Genomic DNA, 26,293 nt, shown 5'->3' on the forward strand with positions numbered 1-26,293 from the left:
TGGGATTATGGAGAAGTCTCTAAAAAGGAGCGAGTTATGAGTGCTTAAGCAGAACTAGTGTAAGTATGAATGTAGCGGGTAATTAGCCGCTGTAATAAAGAGTGGAACTATATTGCCCTGGATGTGCTAGAGCAGCTACAGAACACTAGCAGTACACAGAAAGACAGGCAACCGGAAATGAGGCAATACTCTTACCGCAAGCACGTCAGCCTGAAGAGAATGAATGAATGAGAGCTCTGTTTCACTGTTTGTATTTTACAGTTTTTAACCTGCATCCTGTTGGCTTCAGGTGTTTGGAGTTTACATTTTCTAAACTTCTACGTTCTAAACCTTCTTCAGCTCTGAACACATTATTAAACATTGAATGATTTCAAGCTGGAACGTTGTCTTCTAAACTTACATCATTTATTCTTTATTCAGATTGTGGAGCTGCAGATTGTCAGAGATCAGCTGTGCTTCTCTGGCCTCAGCTCTGAAGTCCAACCCCTCCCATCTGAGAGAGCTGGATCTGAGAGGAAACGAGCTGCAGGATTCAGGAGTGAAGCTCCTGTGTGGCTTTCTGGAGAGTCCACACTGTAGACTGGAGACTCTGAGGTCAGACACCATTTTTTTTACTTTTTATTTATGTATTTTCCAGTTTTATTACACTGAACAAATTTCACATCAAACATAAAAACAAAGATAAACTCATAAAACTAAAACAAAAAGGGGAGGGGGGCACTACTCTGACATTACAAACTTTGATCTGTTCTTTTCAGATCATCTGTGAACATGAGCCATCTTTTCTCTTGTATGCAATCCATTTTCCCAGCGTTGTTCATGGGTCCTTGCTTTAGTCCTCAGATAATGGGTCAGCTTTTCCATAGAGTATATTTCCTCTTCCCCTGGCTCCAGGGATGAAGTTAACTATGGTAGCTCTGGCTCCAGGGATGAAGTTAACTATGGTAGCTCTGGCTCCAGGGATGCAGTTAACTATGGTAGCTCTGGCTCCAGAGATGCAGTTAACTATGGTAGCTCTGGCTCCAGGGATGCAGTTAACTATGGTAACTCTGGCTCCAGGGATGCAGTTAACTATGGTAGCTCTGGCTCCAGGGATGCAGTTAACTATGGTAGCTCTGGCTCCAGGGATGAAGTTAACTATGGTAGCTTGTTTAACTTCACGTTTCTCAGAATAGAGCTGCCGATAACCAGAGTTGGTTTCTCAGCGGGTGTGTCGCTGAGTGAGGAGAATCTGTTTGAAACGTGGAGTGGTTGGTGGTGAACCCTGGGCTTCAGCTTAGGACTATGCTTCCTTCGGACAGTCACCCAGCCTCCCGGCTGATCGGGGGTTGCCGGGGGACGGCTAGCAGGAGCTACGCTTGGCCGGCCCTCACCGGCTAGGGGCTGGCTAACTACAGAAGCTAATGATTTAGTTTCCATGGTGCGGAACCGGGCTCCTAATTCACTAACCCTCGCCTCCAATGCAGCAAGTGCACTACATTTAATACATGTACCATTATCTCTAAAGGAGGCAGAGGAATAACTAAACATGAGACACACAGAGCAGGAGAGAGCAGGAGAGGGAGAGAGAGAAGCCATCGCTAACTGCTAAGCTACTGCTATGCTACAGTACGATAGCCCAGCTAGCGTTAGCAGAGCTGAATAGCTTGCAAGCAACTGTGGGATTATGGAGAAGTCTCTAAAAAGGAGCGAGTTATGAGTGCTTAAGCAGAACTAGTGTAAGTATGAACGTAGCGGGTAATTAGCCGCTGTAATAAAGAGTAGAACTATATTGCCCTGGATGTGCTAGAGCAGCTACAGAACACTAGCAGTACACAGAAAGACAGGCAACCGGAAATGAGGCAATACTCTTACCGCAAGCACGTCAGCCTGAAGAGAATGAATGAATGAGAGCTCTGTTTCACTGTTTGTATTTTACAGTTTTTAACCTGCATCCTGTTGGCTTCAGGTGTATGGAGTTTACATTTTCTAAACTTCTACATTCTAAACCTTCTTCAGCTCTGAACACATTATTAAACATTGAATGATTTCAAGCTGGAACGTTGTCTTCTAAACTTACATCATTTATTCTTTATTCAGATTGGAGAACTGCAGTTTGTCAGAGATCAGGTGTGCTTCTCTGGCCTCAGCTCTGAAGTCCAACCCCTCCCATCTGAGAGAGCTGGATCTGAACTACAACGAGCTGCAGGATTCAGGAGTGAAGCTCCTGTGTGGTTTTCTGGAGAGTCCACACTGTAGACTGGAGACTCTGAGGTCAGACACCATTTTTCTTCTTTTTTTTTTTTACTTTTTATTTATGTTTTTTCCAGTTTTATTACACTGAACAAATTTCACATCAAACATAAAAACAAAGATAAACTCATCAAACTAAAACAAAAAGGGGGGGCACTACTCTGACATTACAAACTTTGATCTGTTCTTTTCAGATCATCTGTGAACATGAGCCATCTTTTCTCTTGTATGCAATCCATTTTCCCAGCGTTGTTCATGGGTCCTTGCTTTAGTCCTCAGATAATGGGTCAGCTTTTCCATAGAGTATATTTCCTCTTCCCCTGGCTCCAGATTGAGGAGATGCAGTTTGTCAGAGATCAGCTGTGCTTCTCTGGCCTCAGCTCTGAAGTCCAACCCCTCCCATCTGAGAGAGCTGGATCTGAACTACAACGAGCTGCAAGATTCAGGAGTGAAGCTGCTGTCTGATCTTCTGGAGAGTCCACACTTTAGACTGGAGACTCTGAGGTCAGTAGAGGGTCTGAGTCGGTCCATGCTGGTTCCAGCAGTATTGCACTAAACACTCAACAGTCAGTGTGTTACTCCCGTGGGGTATCCCTGCAGCTCCACTGTGTGGACAACCAACCAGTAAAGCCTGGTTTATGGTGAAGTAGTGAAGCCGGCGTGAGGTGCGCACGCCAGAAAATTACGTCATCACTGCTTTCGCGTGGTGTGGGAAGGCTCCGCAAGTTGTCGCAGATTTTGTAACCACGCGCCGACTGCGTGCGCCGTCTTTCATTTCAACATGGACGCCTTCGAGGGAAGACTGGCCGAGCAGCTTCGCCTGTAAAGATATCTCTACAACTGTTCACTGAGACACCGCAGAGACAGTCACATGACCACAAGGACAGTCACATGACCGCAGAGACAGTCACATGACCACGGAGACAGTCACATGACCACGAAGACAGTCACATGACCACGGAGACAGTCACATGACCACGGAGACAGTCACATGACAACAGGGACAGTCACATGACCACAGGGACAGTCACATGTCATTAAATATTATAATAATGAAATATTCCTCACGCTGGGTAAAAAGAGGTTTTCTGCTGCAGGCTGTGAAAGAATCTGAGAGATGGTTTTGTTAAAGATAAAAAGGTCTGATGTAAAGAGCGGCGACCCGAGGGGAAGCACAGAGAGACAGGAAGTCATTTAGACTTGGAGGTCAGGAGGTCACAGTAATAATTACAGTACACAGATGTAATGTTTGGCGGTACGTACGTCGGTGTTTACTACTGTTGCCAGGCAACCTACTCTCCTCTCCGTTACCACTCGTTGACTTCTTGCTGATCCACTTGATATCTTGTTTGTACGCCTCATGGCGTTTCGGAGCATACTGCAGCGAACAACGCTCTGAGCATAAACGCCTCTGTGTATGCTCGTAGCGTGCTCGCCATCTACGCAGGCCCTCGCCACGGCGTCTCACGTGAGTACAAACAAAGCTTGAGAGTTGCTAGTGCAGCAACAAGGATGAGAACCCTCACAGCCAAATTACCAGAGGTCCTTCTACTGGGATTCAAGGTATCTCTACTGGGAATCGACAAAAAGCCAGCTGATAATGCAAAGCAACATTTTACAGTCAGTCAGCAATGTTGTTACAGACGTGTGAATTTACAGTCGAGTGAAAAGTGTAGTTAGTTGTGTTTTCTTTTGATGTGTGTTGGATCTAGACTAATGACTAGTTCTTTCCTTTAATGTAGGACCAGAACATGATTGTCAGCAGTCAGTTGTAGTCTTCATGGTGCAGATATGATGAGAAGCATTTCATTCTGATAGATTGATGCTAACTCAAAGAACGGACAATTATTTTAAACTTGTTCTATAACTTTTCTGACTGTGTTGATCTCTACAGTACAGACAAGAAGGTCTACAGAGCTGCCAGACACAAAGAATGTGAGTATTGAAACAACTTCCCCCATTCATCAAACTATTGTACATTCACATCTGATCTTAAAATGAGAATGTCCTCATTGTACAACAAAACTGTTACTCAGTTCCATCTTTGTTCCAGATGTTAAGATCACGTCTATTTGAACAATATTCATTTTTTCTCTTTCACTTTCAGGTGACTCAGATGTCAAACTGAATGAGGGAATAAAGCTACCTGAGGACGAGGAAAAGGTGAGAAAGGAGCAGTTGTACGGTGTGAAATCCTCCAGTATGAACCATGGAGGACTTTACTTGGACATTTATCAAGGATCTCCCGCTGAAGAACTGTAGTGTATTACACCTGCAGGCAGACATTTATTTAATGACTTAGACTGCATTCACCTGCAGAAGTTAATAGTGTGGAGTGAAGATCACTGAACTATCATTTATTTACTGAACTTGGCCTCTGAGCTCTCGTCACTGGCAGGACCAAGATCCATCCAGGAGCTGGTGCTGGTGCTGGTACTGGTACTGGTACTGGTACTGGTGCTGGTGCTGGTGCTGGTGCTGAAGTTGGTCCTGGTACTGGTGCTGGTGCTGGTGCTGGTACTGGTGCTGGTGCTGGTGCTGGTATTGGTTCTGGTGCTGGTTCTGGTGCTGGTGCTGGTGCTGGTGCTGGTACTGGTGCTAGTAATGGTGCTGGTGCTGGAGCTGGTATTGGTGCTGGTATTGGTGCTGGTGCTGGTACTGGTGCTGGTGCTGGTACTGGAGCTGGTGCTGGTGCTGGTGCTGGTACTGGAGCTGGTGCTGGAGCTGGAGCTGGTGCTGGTGCTGGTGCTGGTACTGGTACTGGTACTGGTGCTGGATCTGGTGCTGGTGCTAGTACTGGAGCTGGTGCTGGTGCTGGTGCTGGTGCTGGTGCTGGTGCTGATACTGGTGCTGGAGCTGGTGCTGGTGCTGGCACTGGTACTGGTGCTGGTGCTGGTACTGGATCTGGTGCTGGTACTAGAGCTGGTGCTGGTGCTGCTACTGGTACTGGTACTGGTGCTGGTGCTGGTACTGGTACTGGTACTGGTACTGGTACTGGTACTGGATCTGGTGTGTTAGTAAATCAGGAGCTAAATACATGGTGATTATTGAGAGCCATGTTCTTGGTGTAGTTGTCCTTCTGTGTAGTCTTCTCTAACACACCTCACACTGTCACTCCATTGAAGTCATTTCCTCTCTGACTCATACAGGGTGCTTGAGTTGAGTATTGACAGTGTGGCTCTAGTATTTCATCACTTTATTAAACACTAAGACAAGTTGGTATTTCTATTAAAATAACTAATTCTGTTCCTTTTTTGATTCCAGGCTCCAACATCCTTCTCACCTGAGCCGACAGCTGGATCTTCATACAGGTAATCGTATAAACTCTGGCCCCAGAGTGTGTCATATTGATTAACAGAAACTATATTTAGTTTTGGACAAAACCAACTCAGTGTGACAGGGTGGCTGGTGCTAGCCTGCATCGCTCACACACAGGATCCACACCAGACATGGACTTGGCCAGCTTTACTTTAGACCAGTGGAGACGGTGTGAAACCTTTGACCTGGATAATTGTATGTCGTCAGGAAATGGAAGAGGAATGTACCCTATCTGAAGCCTTCTTCATATTTGTGTAATATTATCATACGATCTGCTCTTCGAGCTCTGATTGGTCAGAAGGCGGTGCTTTTATACCAGTTGATCTCTTATCTGGAACATAACCTGCTGCGGAGCAGTTCAGCTGTTTGAGGAAAAACTGTCATGTTCATTTTCAAAGGGATCCCTTGACCTCTGACCTCCAGATATGTGAATGAAAATATATTTGCATAAAGCAGCATATCTGTCCACTCCCATGTTGATAAGAGTATTAAATACTCGACATATCTTCCTTTAAGGTTCATTTAGAACAGATAAAGTTTGCATTCAAGATCATTTTGACTAGTTTATATGTGAATTTGCATATGCTTGATATATGGACATACATACCAATATTGTAATATTGTCTTTATTAGAGGTCGACAGATGTGTTTTTTATTGCCGATGCCGAGTCTTTACAGAAATCAGGACGGCCGATGGCCGATGTATGATGCCGATTTTTTTTGCCGATATGTTTGGCTGCGTTTCTTTTTTTCCTTCATCTGATAAAATATAACAGCTTAATAATAACAAATGATACACAACATTTCTTAACTTAAGTAAACACTTATTGAACAACACTTATGGTCTGTCTCTCCAACCTGCACATTGTGTCTGCACTGCAGTGTACTTCTATCTTATTTAGTGCATGATGGTTAATAGTAGTAATAGGACAGGGCTCAAAACCTTTTAAGCACCTTTCCAATGTTATGTTTGTTGACAGACAATGTTACAAGCTGTATGGCCATAGTCTAAGACATCACAAAATAATAATAATAACTTGATTCCCTGGTATTACACAGCCTGCTGCTCATGTCTGCTATGCTGCAGACTACACACAGGCCACTAGCGGTGACGTCATCGAGGCTATGTAGGACCCGTGGACCGTAGACACGTTGAATGAGAAAGTGAACTTTTTGCTAAATGTTTTGACAAATTGCTCGTGTTTCCTCCCCTCACACGCAAACTCGCACTTATGACAAGAATTTTCAGCATCAACTCTAGTAAAGTGTAATCCCGCTTTAGAAGTTTAGTTTTCTCCGCCATAGTTACTAAGAGCAGAAGCTGTGTGTGTCTTAACACGGCGCTGCAGCAGCGTGTATGAGAGCTGCTCCGCCCCGCACGCGGTTAACGTTACCGACGCAGAGAAATCCTCCGTTACCAAACACAGAACTGATAACGTCGGAGCTTATCAATACTACGGTCTGTAATAACTTAGCCCCCGAGCCCGTTACGGTTACCCTGGTTTCGGTACCCATCCCTACCTGTAAGGTAGCTGGTTGGAGGCTCGCTATCAACACAGTTCCAAAGTATTTTCTCTCTCAAAATAACATTTCATATCTAACAAATTAAATAAATAGAGGGCTTCGAAAGAGAAGAATTTAAGCCTTACCGGTTTCTCCCAGTTACGACGTTGTTCTTCTCACGCAGTCTTGCAAAGGTCAGCCCACGGGGCTACATGTACTGAGGTCTGCCAGTAGAATGGCAATTTGATTGACAGAAGGGGCGGTGTCACACGTGTTCCACAGCAACAACAACACTGGGCTGCCCGCAGCTGTGCCTGTTTGCTAATCGGCTTAATCTGCTCAGGCATCGACCGATGCCGATTATCAAAAAATGTCAAGAAATCGTCCCGACTAATCGGTCGACCTCTAGTCTTTATTAATGTGGTGATATTGATTTGAACATATCACCAACACTGCAGGGTGTTAAGTTTTATCTGTCGAGGTCAACAGATGCAACCCTGATGACACAGAAGTGATAACGTTCTTTTTAAAACAGGCTTTGCCTCTTAAAAAGGATTCTGTTTTTCCTTCAACAGGTTTGGGTTGAGGTGGCGGCAAACTAACGAACTCTGCGCTAGCATCCTGCCCAGGAGCAGGCCGTGGTTCAACCTCAACATCAGAAATTAGATTTCAACATGGAGCTGTTTGGCTCCAGTTTATAAGCACAGATAAAGATGGATGGTGATATGTGATGTATGTACAGCATTGCTCTGTGACGGCCTGTTGTCTGTCGCTCATATCTCTGATGATGGAATGAGCATCTTGGAGCCGCTGGAGATTACAGACACTCATGTGGTTGTGAAGATCTCTCATCTCTCTGCCTTCAGCCGGATCCGGGATACGTTTCGGAACATCATATGGCCGATAAAGGGCCAAGTTCTGCTGTTCCTCCGACCGCCCACCAGAACACATCAAGTACTCGATGTCTTTCTGCTGACCAACAACGTCGATGTAACCGAGGTAAAGCCATCTGTCATATGTGCTGATCATCAGCCAGAACTCAGCTATTTCCACAAAGATGATTCCTGTCAGTCACACATTGCTTCTTTTATTTATGAACCTCATGCTGTGGTAGGAATCTAAATCAATGTGAATTGTAAATCTTCAGATTGAGCTTTAGTTTTTAGTTTTTCCTTCTGTGTTTTGCTCTCGGCGCTGCCTTTCTGTCTGCCATTGTCATTCGTGATCCTTCCACCAGGTGGTGTAAATAGTAAACAGTGGTCTAAAGGTACGGTGGCCATGAGAGCTCAACAAACTGCAACTTTTATAGAACACAAGCAAATAGACTAAATTTAATTGTGTTTTACAAGCAAATTAAGAAAAACATCTTCACCAATGTGACAACAAATCCTGTAAATAGGGAAACAACCAAATACAGAAAGCTGCTGCAAGAAGCACAGACGACGAGGGAAACTGTTTCCAGGGGACACTAAAAAGTGATGCACACGGCTGTGACACACTTGTTGCATCAGTGGTGTTGGATAAGAGGGACATGCTCTTCAGTGGTTGTCCTCCTACCCCCCAAGACAGATCAGCCTTTGTTAGAACTGATTGATGCCGGGTTCACACTACACATGAATCAGCTGAGTTTAGTCCTGAGTCCTCCTGACCGTCGTCAGCAAAGCCCTGATTGATTGATGGTTCTAAAAATGATCTTTCCAGATGTTCCTGTGGTGTGAGGTATATTCAGAGTGTTTTTTACATCCTCTGATCGGCTCTGAAGTCCATCCTGGTCACACCGATTTCAAATATTAAACATGTTGAATATCTAGGATGGGATCTCCTGTTGTGTGAGGGGAACCCCGAGGACAGCCAATGACGCAGTCACGTGGGAAAGAATGATAGCCAATAGAGAACCAAGCTGACTGAAGAAGGAAGGACGACCACCGCCGTCATGGCGGCCGCGGCTAACGCATGAGCTAATGCTAAACGTGAAGCATAAAGTAGTAGTGAGATGGAGCTCAGAGATGGAGGACCAACGTGTTGATTAGTGTTTATTTAACGTGTCTCCGTGTCTTCATCCGTCCATCCTTCCTCAATGTTCAGTACAAAGTAAAAACTAACATCACCAATTCTTCCTGCCCGTCACACACTGTTTTTTATTTGATGTCTTTATTTGTATTTATTTGACTTCTGTGCATTGCTGTCTGATGTTTTTGACAACATTTTATTAATTTACTTGCATCCTCTTAATTATTTCTGTATTTTATTTGATTCTGATTCTCATCGCTCTGTGAGGCACTTTTAAGTATACTCGACAATATGAGCATAAACGGCATATTAAAAATGTTCTGTTCCTGAAGGTTGAGGCCCGACAAAGAGGTGCTACGTACATCCCGATCTCTGCCGACTGTCTTCTCAACTTTGGTCAACGTTACAGTCTCCACTGTGAACCTGAGGGCTTCACAATACAACCTGATGTGAGTCAAGTCACAGAATTATCATCAATATAATTTTGGCTGCATGTTGAAAATAGATTCACAATTAATAAAGTACCAGATAAACATTTTAACCAGATTGAAAATGACGTGATGCTTCTGGTTTTCAGCGTGAACCATTTGACTCAGATTATGGACCAAATTACCATCCCACATTTGAGGTTTTCCTGACTACGATCCCAGAGAAAGTGACTTTGATGGTCCGGGATCAAGAGAGGATGGAAGACGTCTGGAAACATGAAGTGTGTCTGACAGGTAAAGGCTTCATCCTCCTGCACAGTTTAGACCCCAGTGATATACCTGAATGAAATAGACAGTGTGTGTATATATGTATAGCTCATAACATTCTTTATTTAGGCTACATGTAATGTACAATCCACATCATTTCCCCCCACATTATTTCTCTGTTAATTGAACATTATCCACTAGTGGATTTAGGGCTGAAATGATAATCATGATTTTTTGTGATCAATTTTGAGATCACGATTATTTATGTTTTTAGGGACAAAATATTTTTATTGCAATTTCATATTTAAATAAACAAAGCGCTGCTTTCACTAGGCAAGGCAAGGCAAGGCAGCTTTATTTGTATAGCACATTTCAACAACAGGGCAATTCAAAGTGCTTTACAGAAACATTCAAGAAATAATTAAAACAGTTATAAAAACATAAAAACATTAAAACATTAAAGATTAGAAAATAAAAACAAGCTAAAAATAAAAGCTAGGATGTTGTGCTATGCTACATTCCAACCGTAAAAAACTCTAAATGTTATCCTTTTTCTTTGTTATTGTCATTTATAGTGGGTATTCATAGAAACACATTTCAATTAATTAGGAAGTAAATGATTGTATATAAATAAAAAAGGTCAGAATTCCCTCGAATATCTATTTTATATTGCTGTAAAAATCTCGTTCAAACTGGATTTAAAAACTGCATTATACAAGATTACATTTGAATGCATCATGATAGCGTTATAATTTACCTTTGCTTAATGCTCATTTTAACTGAGTAGAGCCTGAACACCTCATAATATAAATGAATGGATCCTCCTGTTAAGCTCTCGTCCTGACGATTTCAACACGGATTTGTAGTTCACAATGTAGCATCATCAGGGAAACGATAGGGTGGGTCACCTGGACGCATAGTAAGTTTAACAGTCTACCTATGATACCATCACGTGTCCACATCTTTACATATTACATTGGTAGAGTAGTGTAGTGTAATATGTGCTTGAACACATCTTAATGTAAATCAATTGAACCTCCATTAACGAGACGAGCCGGTCACTGTGATCACTCTGAGCAGCATCATGGGAATAAATGACAATTTATTTGAACAATATTCATGAATATCTGATCCTTTTTTTTCTCTTTCACTTTCATGTGACTCAGATGTCAAACTGAATGAGGGAATAAAGCTACCTGAGGACGAGGAAAAGGTGAGAAAGGAGCAGTTGTACGGTGTGAAATCCTCCAGTATGAACCATGGATGACCTTACTTGGACATTTATCAAGGATCTACCGCTGAAGAACTGTAGTGTATTACACCTGCAGGCAGACATTCATTTAATGACTTAGACTGCATTCACCTGCAGAAGTTAATAGTGTGGAGTGAAGATCACTGAACTATCATTTATTTACTAAACTTGGCCTCAGAGCTCTCGTCACTGGCCGTACCACGATCAGTCCTGGTACTGGTACTGGTACTGGTACTGGAACTGGAGCTGGTACTGGTACTGGTACTGGTACTGGTACTGTTGCTGGAGCTGGAGCTGGAGCTGGTGCTGGTACTGGTACTGGTACTGGAGCTGGTGCTGGTGCTGGTACTGGTACTGGTGCTGGTGCTGGTGCTGGTGCTGGTGCTGGTGCTGGTACTGGTGCTGGATCTGGTGTGTTAGTAAATCAGGAGCTAAATACATGGTGATTATTGAGAGCCATGTTCTTGGTGTAGTTGTCCTTCTGTGTAGTCTTCTCTAACACACCTCACACTGTCACTCCATTGAAGTCATTTCCTCTCTGACTCATACAGGGTGCTTGAGTTGAGTATTGACAGTGTGGCTCTAGTATTTCATCACTTTATTAAACACTAAGACAAGTTGGTATTTCTATTAAAATAACTAATTCTGTGCCTTTTTTGATTCCAGGCTCCAACATCCTTCTCACCTGAGCAGACAGCTGGATCTTCATACAGGTAATCGTATAAACTCTGGACCCAGAGTGTGTCATATTGATTAACAGAAACTATATTTAGTTTTGGACAAAACCCAGTGTGACAGGGTGGCTGGTGCTAGCCTGCATCGGTCACACACAGGATCCACACCAGACATGGACTTGGCCAGCTTTACTTTAGACCAGTGGAGACGGTGTGAAACCTTTGACCTGGATAATTGTATGTCGTCAGGAAATTGAAGAGGAATGTACCCTATCTGAAGCCTTCTTCTAAACCTTATCAGGACACCGTGTCCCCAAGTCTTCCTCCCACTGAATCCTTCACAAAGTTGAAGGTTCCAAATGATGAGAGTTTAATAAGGAATGAACAACACCAATAGAGCGCTGCAGGGATGACGTATTTCTGTAGGCCAACCAGGAAGTTAGCATCACTCTGGTTCCCTCCACTAACAGCCAATGGGATTGATCCATTGGGTTTTGGTTTATTGCAGAAAATCATCTCTGTGTTTATGATACTGACACGTTTTGTTCAGCAAGATAATCTCCAGAATGAACACCACTTCATGATTAAGTGTGAATGTAATCAGCAGAGGCCTGTACTACAAAGCCAGTTCAACATACCCAGGGTATCTTCTAGTTATCTGGATTAACTAACCCCAACAACCGAGATCGAGAAATTAAACACATAATCAGACTAACAGTAACACAGCTGAAGCTGCCAAATGCAGGAAGGACAGCTGGAATATAAACCAAATGCTGATGTATGAATGTGTAAATTAACAGACTTATTAATTTAACGGAATACTCTAAAGTCAGATATATTCGTCTAGATGGGGCAGTGATGTATAAATAGCTTTCATTATGTAATAGATCAATAAATTACACTTCATTATACCATTCAGCAATGCTGTGGCATGTTTGACTATTTCAGTCTTCTCTCAGCGGCGTCCCGTCTCCGGCGGTGTGAAACGGACTTGAGAGCGAGTAAAAAATAAATATAAAAACATAATTCAAAGCGGTAAACACCCCCAGCATCCAGCCAGCTGTCCTTCCTGTATCTGTCAGTTTAAACTGAGTTGTTTTTAGTCTGATTATGACTGTAACTTCTTCATATTTATGTAATATTATCATACGATCTGCTCACCGAGCTCTGATTGGTCAGTAGGCGGTGCTTTAATACCAGTTGATCTCTTATCTGGAACATAACCTGCTGCGGAGCAGTTCAGCTGTGCAGCATCAGTTACCATGGCGATCTACCCCGGTAAGAAGTGAACCACCGTCGTAGGACTGAAAACCCTGAAGGGTTAACCCTGAAGTTACCTCACTGACCCTAACTCCTGCTTCGTAGTGCCGGCCTAAGAAGTAAAAAGCTAACGTTAGGCTATAAACAAACTACACCGCAGTCACATGAAGGCGAGTAGACACAACGAGGCTGTAAAGGAGGACGAGACGGCGTGATGACGTCTAACAACCGCCTTTTTTAAGACACGTAAAAGCTTCAAAATTCACCAGTGGGATATTTATTGATGTATTTTATGTCATAGAACAAAACGTTAAAATCTCTTCAGCTTGTGTTCACCACAGACCTTATTTCAGACATCTAACTAAAACCCATTGACTTCCTTCTTCGTCTTCATCATCATCACATTCTCTTCATACCACTAAAACTCTGTTAGTGGTAAAATTACTGCCCACAGTGTTTCGTCTCGCGCCCTCCGGCCGCTCACATCGGACACCTCTCTGTCTCAAAGTCCTGGGATGGACTTGTGTCCCGGTCTGTCCCTGGTGCTGATAGAGGGGCGGCATCATTGTGATTCACCTGGAGCAGGATGTTTGACAGCGGAACGTCGTCCAGCTTTCTGTGTAGGACGGGAGGGGGGGGGGGGGACTGAAGCACTGTAGTCTTGTCACAGCGTCCTCTGAACCCCGAGTCACAAAGTCAAATATGGTCTGAAAAATCTACAGAGAAGTCTGGAAGTCTTTGAAATGTAAAATGTGTAGGAACCCTGTAATAGACGAGGCCTTGCTGTATATAGAACATAATCTAATGTAAGGCACATTGAACAGCAAGTTGGTATATCTGAATAGTTTCAACCCAAAGGCATATCATATTCTATAGATATAGAGAACTAAAAATCCCCACAAAGAAAGAATCATATATAGTAGGGCTGTTGAAGTTACCGCAAAACCGCTTTAACGCCACTAATTTCTTTAACGCATTAATGCAATCGATCTTTCAGAGGTTGTAGTGGGCTCATATGAAACTCTAAAACTTGATGAATCCATCAGTACCAACCATGTCATACTAGCTTGTCATGAAGGAGGTTAAATAACGCTCCAAACTTAAGCTAAATTTTAGCGAGGAAAAACTGTCATGTCCATCTTCAAAGGGGTTCCTTGACCTCTGACCTCCAGATATGTGAATGAAAATACATTTGCATAAAGCAGCGTATTTGTCCACTCCCATGTTGATAAGAGTATTAAATACTTGACAAATCTCCCTTTAAGGGACATTTTGAACAGATAAAAAATGTGTGATTAATTTGCGATTAATCATAATTAAATATCTGAATGGATTGACAGCCCTAATATATAGTAATAATTTGTGTTTAGGCTCAGTTTGCATTCAAGATTATTTTGACTAGTTTATATGTGAATTTGCATATGCTTGATATATGGACATATATACCAATATTGTAATATTGTCTTTATTATACCCCGGCGACAACGTAGTCGGGGTTATATAGCGCTCCGCGTGTCCGTCTGTCCGTCCGTCACACTTTCATTTTCAGAGCAGAACTCGGAAACCTTTTAACTTATGAACTTCAAACTTGGTGTGATGGTTGACAGTGTGGTCTAGTTATGCTTTTTGAGGGTTAGAAGTCCAGGTTGTACAACATTTTCCAAAAGGGCGAAACCTTTGGTCCTTCTTTAGTAGGGGTCAAGCAGTGAGCGGGGGGGTATGTGAGCCATGCTCATTTTTGCCTTGTTAATGTGGTGATATTGATTTGAACATATCACCAACCCTGAAGGGTGTTAAGTCTTATCTGTCAAGGTCAACAGATGCAACCCTGATGATACATAAGCGATAACGTTCTTTTTAAAACAGGCTTTGCCTCTTAAAAAGGATTCTGTTTTTCTTTCAACATGTTTGGGTTGAGGTGGCAGCAAACTAACTAACTCTGCGCTAGCATCCTGCCCAGGAGCAGGCCGTGGTTCAACCTCAACATCAGAAATTAGATTTTAACATGGAGCTGTTTGGCTCCAGTTTATAAGCACAGATAAAGATGTGGATGGTGGTGATATGTCCCACCAACTTTAAAGAAAGCATGTCATATCCCAACCAACCTCGTTTCCTTGCTGAGGCCTCGACTAAAAGAGAGAGACTAACAGGCCAATAAATGCTGGTTATATCAGTTTGGCCCTCTTTGTCCTACAGCTTCAGGTGTCCTGGTCCAGGTGTGTTCCAGTGTGCTTTGACTGGACTGGTGTTTGCCATGGCTCAGAAACTTGATTGGATGCTGTTGGATTGGTTCAAACTAAGTGGATCTGGGGAGTTAAGTGTAAGATAATCAAATAAAAGTCCCAATAACATTCACCGGAAATACAGAGTCCAGAGTTCAATAATAAAAAAACACCACTTTCAGAGATTTAGCAACAAAAGATAGAAATTCAGTTTGTTCAGTTCAGTTTTTCCCCCACGAGTGAATCATCTTCTCAATCATAGAGGATCTCTGCATCTCTGCATCTCTGGATCTCGCTGCTGCATGTTGCTGTTGTGCGTGTGTGTGTGTGTGTGTGTGTGTGTGTGTGTGTGTGTGTGTGTGTGTGTGTGTGTGTGTGTGTGTGTGTGTGCGTGCGTCAATCTCTGACAGAGAGCAGAGGACAGAAGCAGCAGCATTTGGCTCTTGGCGGGTGTTAATTTCGGACCCTGCAGGCATCGTACGGTACCGTCAGTACTGTAGAAAACGAGTACCGTCACATTTTTTTAATTTTGGCATTGACTTGGCACTGAAGTACCGGTTCTCGTGACATCCCTAAGCACAAGTGGAGAATATTCATCAAGTCAGTGAACTGATTCAGGCATGTCAGTTGCACAACAACATCCATCTAAAGTTTTAACATTAGCATTAGCTTGGGTTGTGCCGGTGTAAAATATTTCAAACCGGTGTGATATTTAGCCAAACACCGGACCGGACCGGACTGTACCGAATCTTACCACTAGGTGTGGCACTTAACTCATCCGCCGCAGAAAGCCCCTGAATGAGAGTGCAGTCATATTGCTTATTAGTAATGCAATACAGGCTGGATTTAGCACTGTGACTCTGTCGGCACAGGTTGTTGATGTAGGATACTTTATATTTTGCCAGAACGTGTCACAATGACAAATGTCAGTTCTGCCGGTTAACATAAAATCAAACCGGTTAAAGCTTGTACACTGGACCGGACCGGTAATACGAAAATCGACCCAACTCTAGCATTAGCCACCGTAAACTACTGATCATATGAGACAAAGATAGTCGTTGTAAAACCCCTGAGTGTGTTGAATCGAGCAATGGTGCATTTTATTGCTCATGAAGTCAAGTTGTGTTCCATCATCTTGTTTTTAAGTCTTTCCTTTTATTCTGTCACTCACAGAAGGAAACTCCGGTGTTTCTCTCTCTTGTTGCTGTAGAGAAGAGTAGTAGCAGGAAATACACAGCTTCCACCAATAACAGAGGTCTGTTGAATATATGACAGCAGAATGGTAGAATTCAGACTTTTTAAGAGATCTTACACACACCAAAGATCAATGTTGTGTTTTTAATGCTGATACACTGATAACATCTTTCTGATGACATTATGTTGTAAATAATGCAACCTTATTGGTTTGTTAATTGTGTTTGTGAGCTGAATACGTTTGATGCTCAGAAAAGAGTGTTAATGACAAAACACCATGTAGTCATCAAAATATGGAATTATATGAAAGTTTAATTATGTACAGGTCTAATATTATTAAACAATCTGTTTCATTTCTCTACCGTTTGGCAGCAGTCACTGAATTTTCCCATTTATGGACGTGAACCTGACAGCAGCAGGTAGCAGCAAAGAGAGGTCATCTTTCTCAACCGTGTTATTATCACTTATTCACAGAGTTTTATGCTAACTTTGTGGAGACAGACCTGGGATCAGATCACACTGACAGACTGGACATTAGGGAAGCCTCAATGTAACTACATTTTCTCTCTCTTCATCTGCAAGATTAAGAAAAACAAAGTCTGCAGATTAGAGAGAGAGTGATGAGAATTATTGTTTCATGTCAAACAGTGAGATAAGATTAGCTGAACCACTGATGTGAGGAGCAAATGTTAATCAAAGAAGTATATATCAAACTGTTTAGTCATCAAGTGCATGAAGTAAATATAAACTTGTCATTTTTGTGTCATGACAGACTTTCTAACTGTGGACTCTCAGATACTCACTATGAAGTTGTGGCCTCAGCTCTGAAGTCCAACCACTCCCATCTGAGAGAGCTGGACCTGAGTGGAAACGACCTGAAGGATTCAGGAGTGAAGCTGCTGTCTGCTGGACTAGAGAGTCCAAACTGTAGACTGGAGACTCTGAGGTCAGTTCACTGACTGTAGCTCATGTAGTTTGTACACACACTCTCTGCACTGGCTCTGCTCCAGATGGCTCTAGAGAGGGACTTTCACGTAACTCTCCAACACGCTTGCCACACAGGAGAGGCTTCAGTTGGTTGCAATCTCCTCACCTCACCGCTAGATACCGCCAGATCCTACACTCTGGACCTTTAACCACAGACCTTATTTCAGGCATCTAACTAAAAACCCATTGACCTCCAGACGAGGGAACAGGAAGTGCTAAAATGCTAACTCATCTCTTGGTTTTAGGACTCATTCCTGCAGCGCTCTATTTGAACATGTCTAAAGGTGCAGCACTCTTCAACAAACACGTATTGCACCAACTTAAAGACACATAAGTGATGATTATGAACGACACCATCAAATTAGAGGTTTCTATGGTTCTAAGTTATTCCCATGTTCTTTTTGACAGCAGATCTAACTGTGCTCTGTTTTCATGTCAGCATTTTCTAATTATTTGAAGCCACAGACATTAAGATTATAACAACAACCAAATAAATAATCTGCATCAGAAACATCTGTGCAGGTTCATATTTTTTTCAAGTCTATCTGAATACAATACTCACATGTTCATATGTGCATTCAAAGAGTTATTGATGTCTGTCATCATTCCTTCTGTCTGTGAAGCAATCCCCGTATAACCTGAGTGTTACGAGATGAGGACTAAATCCAGTCTTGTTCTGTTTAAAATGACCTGTAACGTTGATCTTAAACTAATCGGAGGCTACAGCAGTCTGAGTTAGATGTATTAGAGCTGGGTGACTTGGACAAAATCAAATATCACAATATTTTTGACCAAATACTTTGATATCGATATTGTAGGATTGACCATTGGTGCTTTCACTAAATATTTACACAATGAGATTTCTGATAAATAATCATCAGTAATGTGGATCTCATGACTAAGTGTAAATGACAAATAATAGAACAGCTGGAACAGTCTGGTAAGTTAAGAAAATGACATAATTTTACTGTAATATAGCCTTTAAAACCAGGAAAACACAACACTTATTCCATATCACAATATCACTAGGGCTGTCAATCGATTAAAATATTTAATCACGATTAATCACACATTTTTTATCTGTTCAAAATTTACCTTAAAGGGAGATTTGTCAAGTATATAATACTCTTATCAACATGGGAGTGGACAAATATGCTGCTTTATGCAAATGTATGTATATATTTATTATTGTAAACCAATGAAAAACACAAAACAATGACAGATATTGTCCAGAAACCCTCACAGGTACTGCATTCAGCATAAAACAATATTCTCACATCATAACATGGCAAACTGCGGCCCAACAGGCAACAACAGCTGTCAGTGTGTCAGTGTGCTGACTTGACTTTGACTTGCCCCAAACTGCATGTGATTATCATAAAGTGGGCATGTCTGTAAAGGGTAGACTCGTGGGTACCCATAGAACCCATTTACATTCACACATCTGGAGGTCAGAGGTCAAGGGACCCCTTTCAAAATGGATATGATAGTTTTTCATCGCCAAAATTTAGCGCAAGTTTGGAGCGTTATTTAACCTCCTTCATGACAAGCTAGTATAACATGGTTGGTACCGATGGATTCATCAGGCTTTGTAGTTTCCTATGATACCAGTATATTCACTCTAGCTTTAATCCCCGCTACAACATCTGGAAGATCGATTGCGTTAATGTATTAAAGAAATTAGTGGAGTTAAAACGATTAACTTTGACAGCCCTAGATATTACGATATCCAAAATCTAAAACGATATCTTGTCTCATATCACGATATTAATATAATATGGATATATTGCCCAGCCTTAGTATGTTTCCAGTCAGTATGTTGTGTTTGACAGTTTCCTTGTTGAGCTTCAGGAGGATTAGTAACTCAAAGAGGGAAGTTGGTACTAAACAGTAACTTCGGTAAACACTCACTTGATTTGTCGGACTCAGACTGCTGAATCTTCATATTAGTTTCAGTTGAACTTCTGAAGTAATTTCTTACAGTGTAGTTGTGTTATGACGGGACCACTTCACAGGAGGAATGATTACTGCCACCAATAACTCTTTTAATGTACATATGACATGTGGCTGTTGTTTACAGACACACTTGAACAAATGTGGACCTTTCCTGTAAATGACACAAACCTGCTAAGCTACCAGATACAGTGAGAAGAAGGCCATGTAATAAATGAAGTAATGAAGTCCAACAAGTCTGATTAAATATTGATCCTCTAATTCCAGACTTGACTGAGATCAGCAGCATGTTATTGATGTGTGTTGACATGAACAGGTGTATGAATGTTGTGGTGACATCTGGATGATGTCTGTAGAAGGCTGACATTATGATGATCCACGATAACACAATGACAAAGTCACTCTACTCATTTTAGGGAAAAGATCATTGATTAGGACATAGTAATGTTGAGCTACACATTTAAGTTTTGTTTTTTTGTGTTTTTTACACTTTCACAATTTGTTTTTTTGTTTTTTTAACTTTTTTTCCATTAATACAAATTAACAGGCAATTAATCATCGCAAAACAAAACCGCCTTGAGACCGGGCCTCACCTGACATACATGTACACAAAAACAAAATAACGCCGCATATAGATGGAGTGCACACACATCCACCCACATACATACCTACAAAGACTATACATCAAAGACAATTAAGTACAGGATTCCTGACTAAGGTATTCTATAACTAACATCCATCTACTTTTAAAAATAGGCAATTTCAGTTGTACCTGGGCAGTCATGTTTTCCATCATGTACACCTGTTTGACTTTTTGTAACCATTGAGCAATTGTGGGAGGGTTAGTCTTCATCCAGTTAATAGTGATTAGTTTTCTTGCAACCATCAATAAGATATGCAGTACATAGCACTGATCTGTGGTAAACAGGCGTTCAGGTGATACTTCCAGTAAGAACAGTAGCGGGTCCAGGGGGGGGATGTCCATTTCCAGGATTTTCTCAATTTCTTCTTTGACATTTTTCAAAAAAGTTTGTTTTTTCGGGCACTCCCAAAATATATGAGTATGGTCGCCGACCATGCCACAGCTTCTCCAGCATAGGTCAGTAGAGTTGTTTTTAAAAACACATGCTACCAGCGGGGTCCTAAAGAATCTCACTTTCACCTTCCAGTCAAATTCTTTCCATAGCTGCTTACAATCCCTCTGTGACATCTAGAACATATGCTTTCCCAGGCATCATTGTCCACTATCGTATTCAACTCTAGTTCCCATTGTCCTTTAATGTGTAAACTGTTATCTGATGTGTCTAACATTAGCTTTTTGTACGTATGGGATATTTGTTTTTAGGGGCTTTTTAAGTAGGCTATTCAAACAGTTGTATAACATTTCTGTATTAGCTGGTTATCTTTTAATATTCTCCCGGTCTTTGTGTTTTTTTTTTTTTTTTTAAAGTTATTTTTTTTGGAGAGATTTTTCAAGCATTTTATTGATAGGACAGTGGATAGAGTGTTGGAAAGGGGGAGAGAGAGAGGAATGACATGCGGAAAGGACCACAGGCCGGATTCGAACCCGGATCCACCGCTGCTAGGACACAGCCTTGGCAATACATGGGCGCTCGCTCTACCGACTGAGCTAACCAGCCGCCCCCGGTCTTTGTGTTTTGTAATATAATGTATAACTTGTAGATATCTATAAAGTACATTTTCTAAACTTCTACGTTCTAAACCTTCTTCAGCTCTGAACACATTATTAAACATTGAATGATTTCAAGCTGGAACGTTGTCTTCTAAACTTACATCATTTATTCTTTATTCAGATTGAGTCGCTGCAGTTTGTCAGAGATCAACTGTGCTTCTCTGGCCTCAGCTCTGAAGTCCAACCCCTCCCATCTGAGAGAGCTGGATCTGAGTCACAACGACCTGCAGGATTCAGGAGTGAAGCTCCTGTGTGGTTTTCTGGAGAGTCCACACTGTAGACTGGAGACTCTGAGGTCAGAGACCATTTTTTTTTTTTTAAACTTTTTATTTTTGTATTTTCCAATTTTATTACACTGAACAAATTTCACATTAAACATAAAAACAGAGATAAACTCATAAAACTAAAACAAAAAAGGTGGGGGGCACTACTCTGACATTACAAACTTTGATCTGTTCTTTTCAGATCATCTGTGAACATGAGCCATCTTTTCTCTTGTATGCAATCCATTTTCCCAGCGTTGTTCATGGGTCCTTGCTTTAGTCCTTAGATAATGGGTCAGCTTTTCCATAGAGTATATTTCCTCTTCCCCAGGCTCCAGGGATGCAGTTAACTATGGTAGCTCTGGCTCCAGGGATGCAGTTAACTATGGTAGCTCTGGCTCCAGGGATGCAGTTAACTATGGTAGCTCTGGCTCCAGGGATGCAGTTAACTATGGTAGCTCTGACTCCAGAGATGCAGTTAACTATGGTAGCTCTGGCTCCAGGGATGCAGTTAACTACGGTAGCTCTGGCTCCAGAGATGCAGTTAACTATGGTAGCTCTGGCTCCAGGGATGCAGTTAACTACGGTAGCTCTGGCTCCAGAGATGCAGTTAACTATGGTAGCTCTGGCTCCAGGGATGCAGTTAACTATGGTAGCTCTGGCTCCAGGGATGCAGTTAACTATGGTAGCTGGTTTAACTTCACGTTTCTCAGAATAGAGCCGCCGATAACCAGAGTTGGTTTCTCAGCGGGTGTGTCGCTGAGTGGGGAGAATCTGTTTGAAACGTGGAGTGGTTGGTGGTGAACCGTGGGCTTCAGTTTAGGACTATGCTTCCTTCGGACAGTCACCCAGCCTCCCGGCTGCTCGGGGGTTGCCGGGGGACGGCTAGCAGGAGCTACGCTTGGCCGGCCCGCACCGGCTAGGGGCTGGCTAACTACAGAAGCTAATGATTTAGTTTCCATGGTGCGGAACCGGGCTCCTAATTCACTAACCCTCGCCTCCAATGCAGCAAGTGCACTACATTTAATACATGTACCATTATCACTAAAGGAGGCAGAGGAATAACTAAACATGAGACACACAGAGCAGGAGAGAGCAGGAGAGGGAGAGAGAGAAGCCATCGCTAACTGCTAAGCTACTGCTATGCTACAGTACGATAGCCTGTACATGTACACATGATAAAACCCATAATAATAAATAAACATGCGATACTAGATCAAGTGATTAAAACAAATGTATCTCCCTGTGACACATTATTAAACATTGAATGATTTCAAGCTGGAACGTTGTCTTCTAAACTTACATCATTTATTCTTTATTCAGATTGGAGAGCTGCAGTTTGTCAGAGATCAGCTGTGCTTCTCTGGCCTCAGCTCTGAAGTCCAACCCCTCCCATCTGAGAGAGCTGAATCTGAACTACAACAATCTGCAGGATTTAGGAGTGAAGCTCCTGTGTGGTTTTCTGGAGAGTCCACACTGTAGACTGGAGACTCTGGGGTCAGACACCATTTTTTTAACTTTTTATTTATGTATTTTCCAGTTTTATTACACTGAACAAATTTCACATCAAACATAAAAACAAAGATAAACTCATAAAACTAAAACAAAAAAGTGTGTGTGGTGGGGTGGAGGGGGGGGGGGGCACTACTCTGACATTACAAACTTTGATCCGTTCTTTTCAGATCATCTGTGAACATGAGCCATCTTTTCTCTTGTATGCAATCCATTTTCCCAGCGTTGTTCATGGGTCCTTGCTTTAGTCCTCAGATAATGGGTCAGCTTTTCCATAGAGTATATTTCCTCTTCCCCTGGCTCCAGGGATGCAGTTAACTATGGTAGCTCTGACTCCAAGGATGCAGTTAACTATGGTAGCTCTGGCTCCAGGGATGCAGTTAACTATGGTAGCTCTGGCTCCAGGGATGCAGTTAACTATGGTAGCTCTGGCTCTAGGGATGCAGTTAACTATGGTAGCTCTGGCTCCAGGGATGCAGTTAACTATGGTAGCAGGTTTAACTTCACGTTTCTCAGAATAGAGCTGCCGATAACCAGAGTTGGTTTCTCAGCGGGTGTGTCGCTGAGTGGGGAGAATCTGTTTGAAACGTGGAGTGGTTGGTGGTGAACCGTGGGCTTCAGTTTAGGACTATGCTTCCTTCGGACAGTCACCCAGCCTCCCGGCTGCTCGGGGGTTGCCGGGGGACGGCTAGCAAGAGGTTCCGCTTGGCCGGCCCGCACCGGCTAGGGGCTGGCTAACTACAGAAGCTAATGATTTAGTTTCCATGGTGCGGAACCGGGCTCCTAATTCACTAACCCTCGCCTCCAATGCAGCAAGTGCACTACATTTAATAAATGTACCATTATCACTAAAGGAGGCAAAGGAATAACTAAACATGAGACACACAGAGCAGGAGAGAGCAGGGGCCTCACGTATAAAAGACTGCGCAGCTTTCACACTGGAAGATGGCGTACTCACAAAATTGGAAAAGTACATAAGCACGGAAATTTACACATGTATAAAACCCTGCCTACGCCTGTTCCTGCGCACCTTTCCTTTATACATCCCAGTTAACGTTAAATTGAGCGCAGCTGCACGTGCCACTTGGTCCGCCTTGTCTCCTCCCATTAATAACTATGTAAATGACTATAAGCACGCGCCATGCTGTCACCTATTGTCCAAATAACGACGGCAAATCACGCTGGAAAAGGAACAAAAAAGGGGAATTTCACCGAGTGTGAAATTGAAGTGTTTGTTACTGAGGTGGAAGCTAGAAAACATATTTTATTTGATGGTCTTTCATCAGGAATCAGTAACAAACGCAACGTCTCCACATCAGCTGCGCCTCCGGGTCTCGACTGCTGGGGGCGCCGGTCTGGCCGCGTCTTCACTAACGCTGTGCTGGAGTCACATAGAGAGATTGTAAATATAATAAAGAATATATATACTGTAAAAACAAAGTTCGGAAACTTGTGTTTGGTCGATTATTTCTCTGTTGTTACAATGCTAATTGGCATTGTATTTTACATGGTTGGAAAGCCTGTTTATTTACCTTCGCAATGATGTCCAACTTGTAAGGATCATGTATTTGTGTGATGAGCAGCACAGCTGATTATGTGGGGAGCGCCCAAGAACAATTTGCCAAAATGCTCTACCAATGGTAAACAGTGTATTCTCATAAGGCTACCAGGAAGCCTGCAATGACTACCCTTCACCGTCAGGCCCATTTGCGCTGGTGTCGACAACACAGACAATGGAACCTGAACATGTGGGGGAATGTCATGTTCAGTGATGAGTCCAGGTTCTGTCTGCGAAAGTCGGATGGCAGGGTCAAAGTATGGAGACGACGCGGAGAACGCTATGCTGATTGTTGCACCGATGGAGTAACAGCTTTTGGTGGGGGCTGTGTCATGGTGTGGGGCGGCATCTCCCTCACTGGCAAAACAAGGCTCGTCATCATTGAAGGCCATCTCAATGCAGTGAGATATCGGGATGAGATTCTGCAGCCAGTGGCGATCCCATATCTCCACAATCTGGGACCTAACTTCATCCTCCAAGATGACAACACTCGCCCCCACAGAGCCAGGGTTATCACAGACAATCTCCACAATGTGGGAGTAGAGAGAATGGAACGGCCTGCCAAGAGTCCAGACCTCAACCCAATTCAACACTTGTGGGATCAGCTTGGGCGTGCTGTACACATTAGAGTGACCAACACAACCACGCTGGCTGACCTGCAACCAATTCTGGTTGAGGAATGGAACGCCATCCCACAGCAACGTGTGACCAGGTTGGTGACCAGCATGAGGAGGAGGTGCCAGGCTGTTGTGGCTGCGTATGGATCTTCCACCGCTACTGAGGCTCCTGACGGTGTATTAAATGAATAAAGTGTAAAATAGCCAATATGTCTTGTTTGTTCCTTGTTACTGATAGAGAGTTCAATCATCCAATCCACCAAACAACTGAAAACAAGAGTCAATACCAACAGGAGAATACACTGTTTACCATTGGCAGGGCATTTTGGCAAATTTTTCTTGGGCGCTCCCCACATAATCAGCTGTGCTGCTCATCCCACAAATGCATGATCCTTACAAGTTGGACATCATTGCGAAGGTAAATAAACAGGCTTTCCAACGATGTAAAATACAATGCCAATTAGCATTGTGACAACAGAGAAATAATCCATCAAACACAAGTTTCCGAACTTTGTTTTTCCAGTTTATATATGCAACGATTTAAAAAGAATGAATGACGTTCTTGGTGGTATAAGTCATATATTAAAAGACATTGTTGAAAAATAAATGTTTGTCTCAACTCACCTCGTTGCTTTACATTCTGTGTATCTCATCCAAACGGCGCTGTATAGCTGCTGCATTTGGCTCATTGTTAGGTGGGCCAGGGTCCAGTTCATCCGTCTGTAGCTCCTCTGGAGCACAGGCTCACCACGTTGGTTTGCCACATTGTGCAGCACGCGATTTTGGTCTTGGCACAGTGGTTAAGGCATGTCATCTCTGGGACTTTAGTTTAAATGTGCTTTTGTTGTGCCTCTCTGATGTTAAACATTATGAGAATGTAGGAAATATGTGTTGTTTTTTTATCCCACATCATAAATAAAGCTCAGTAAGTTGAGTGGAAAAATTATTCTTACACATTTGGAGAGTTTCAGTACTTTGTAGTTTGACACTGCCAGATGACAGTTTGGAGGACGGCCCGCACATTCTCACGTCACGTTGATTTTTATATATCCCGGCGTGAGCGTGAAACACAGCGTACGCTACATTTTAGTATGTGCGCACCGTTTATACATGAGACCCCAGGAGAGGGAGAGAGAGAAGCCATCGCTAACTGCTAAGCTACTGCTATGCTACAGTACGATAGCCCAGCTAGCGTTAGCAGAGCTGAATAGCTTGCATCAACTGTGGGATTATGGAGAAGTCTCTAAAAAGGAGCGAGTTATGAGTGCTTAAGCAGAACTAGTGTAAGTATGAATGTAGCGGGTAATTAGCCGCTGTAATAAAGAGTAGAACTATATTGCCCTGGATGTG

General features: G+C 42.6%; 1 protein-coding gene across 1 annotated transcript in view; it reads left to right on the plus strand.

The window, feature by feature from the left end:
- LOC141759838 (uncharacterized) overlaps nt 1-26,293 on the plus strand; it is a 211,341-nt gene that overhangs the window by 126,874 nt on the left and 58,174 nt on the right. Inside the window, 14 exon segments of the mRNA XM_074622258.1 lie at nt 421-594; nt 2,080-2,253; nt 2,563-2,736; nt 4,127-4,167; nt 4,340-4,395; nt 5,497-5,543; nt 7,920-8,052; nt 9,396-9,512; nt 9,641-9,785; nt 10,925-10,971; nt 11,677-11,723; nt 17,133-17,306; nt 21,115-21,288; nt 22,580-22,753. Of these exon segments, the coding sequence (XP_074478359.1) occupies nt 421-594; nt 2,080-2,253; nt 2,563-2,736; nt 4,127-4,167; nt 4,340-4,395; nt 5,497-5,543; nt 7,920-8,052; nt 9,396-9,512; nt 9,641-9,785; nt 10,925-10,971; nt 11,677-11,723; nt 17,133-17,306; nt 21,115-21,288; nt 22,580-22,753 (1,677 nt within the window).

The sequence above is a fragment of the Sebastes fasciatus genome, chromosome 21, assembly GCF_043250625.1.
Source record: "Sebastes fasciatus isolate fSebFas1 chromosome 21, fSebFas1.pri, whole genome shotgun sequence".
NCBI lineage: Eukaryota > Metazoa > Chordata > Actinopteri > Perciformes > Sebastidae > Sebastes > Sebastes fasciatus.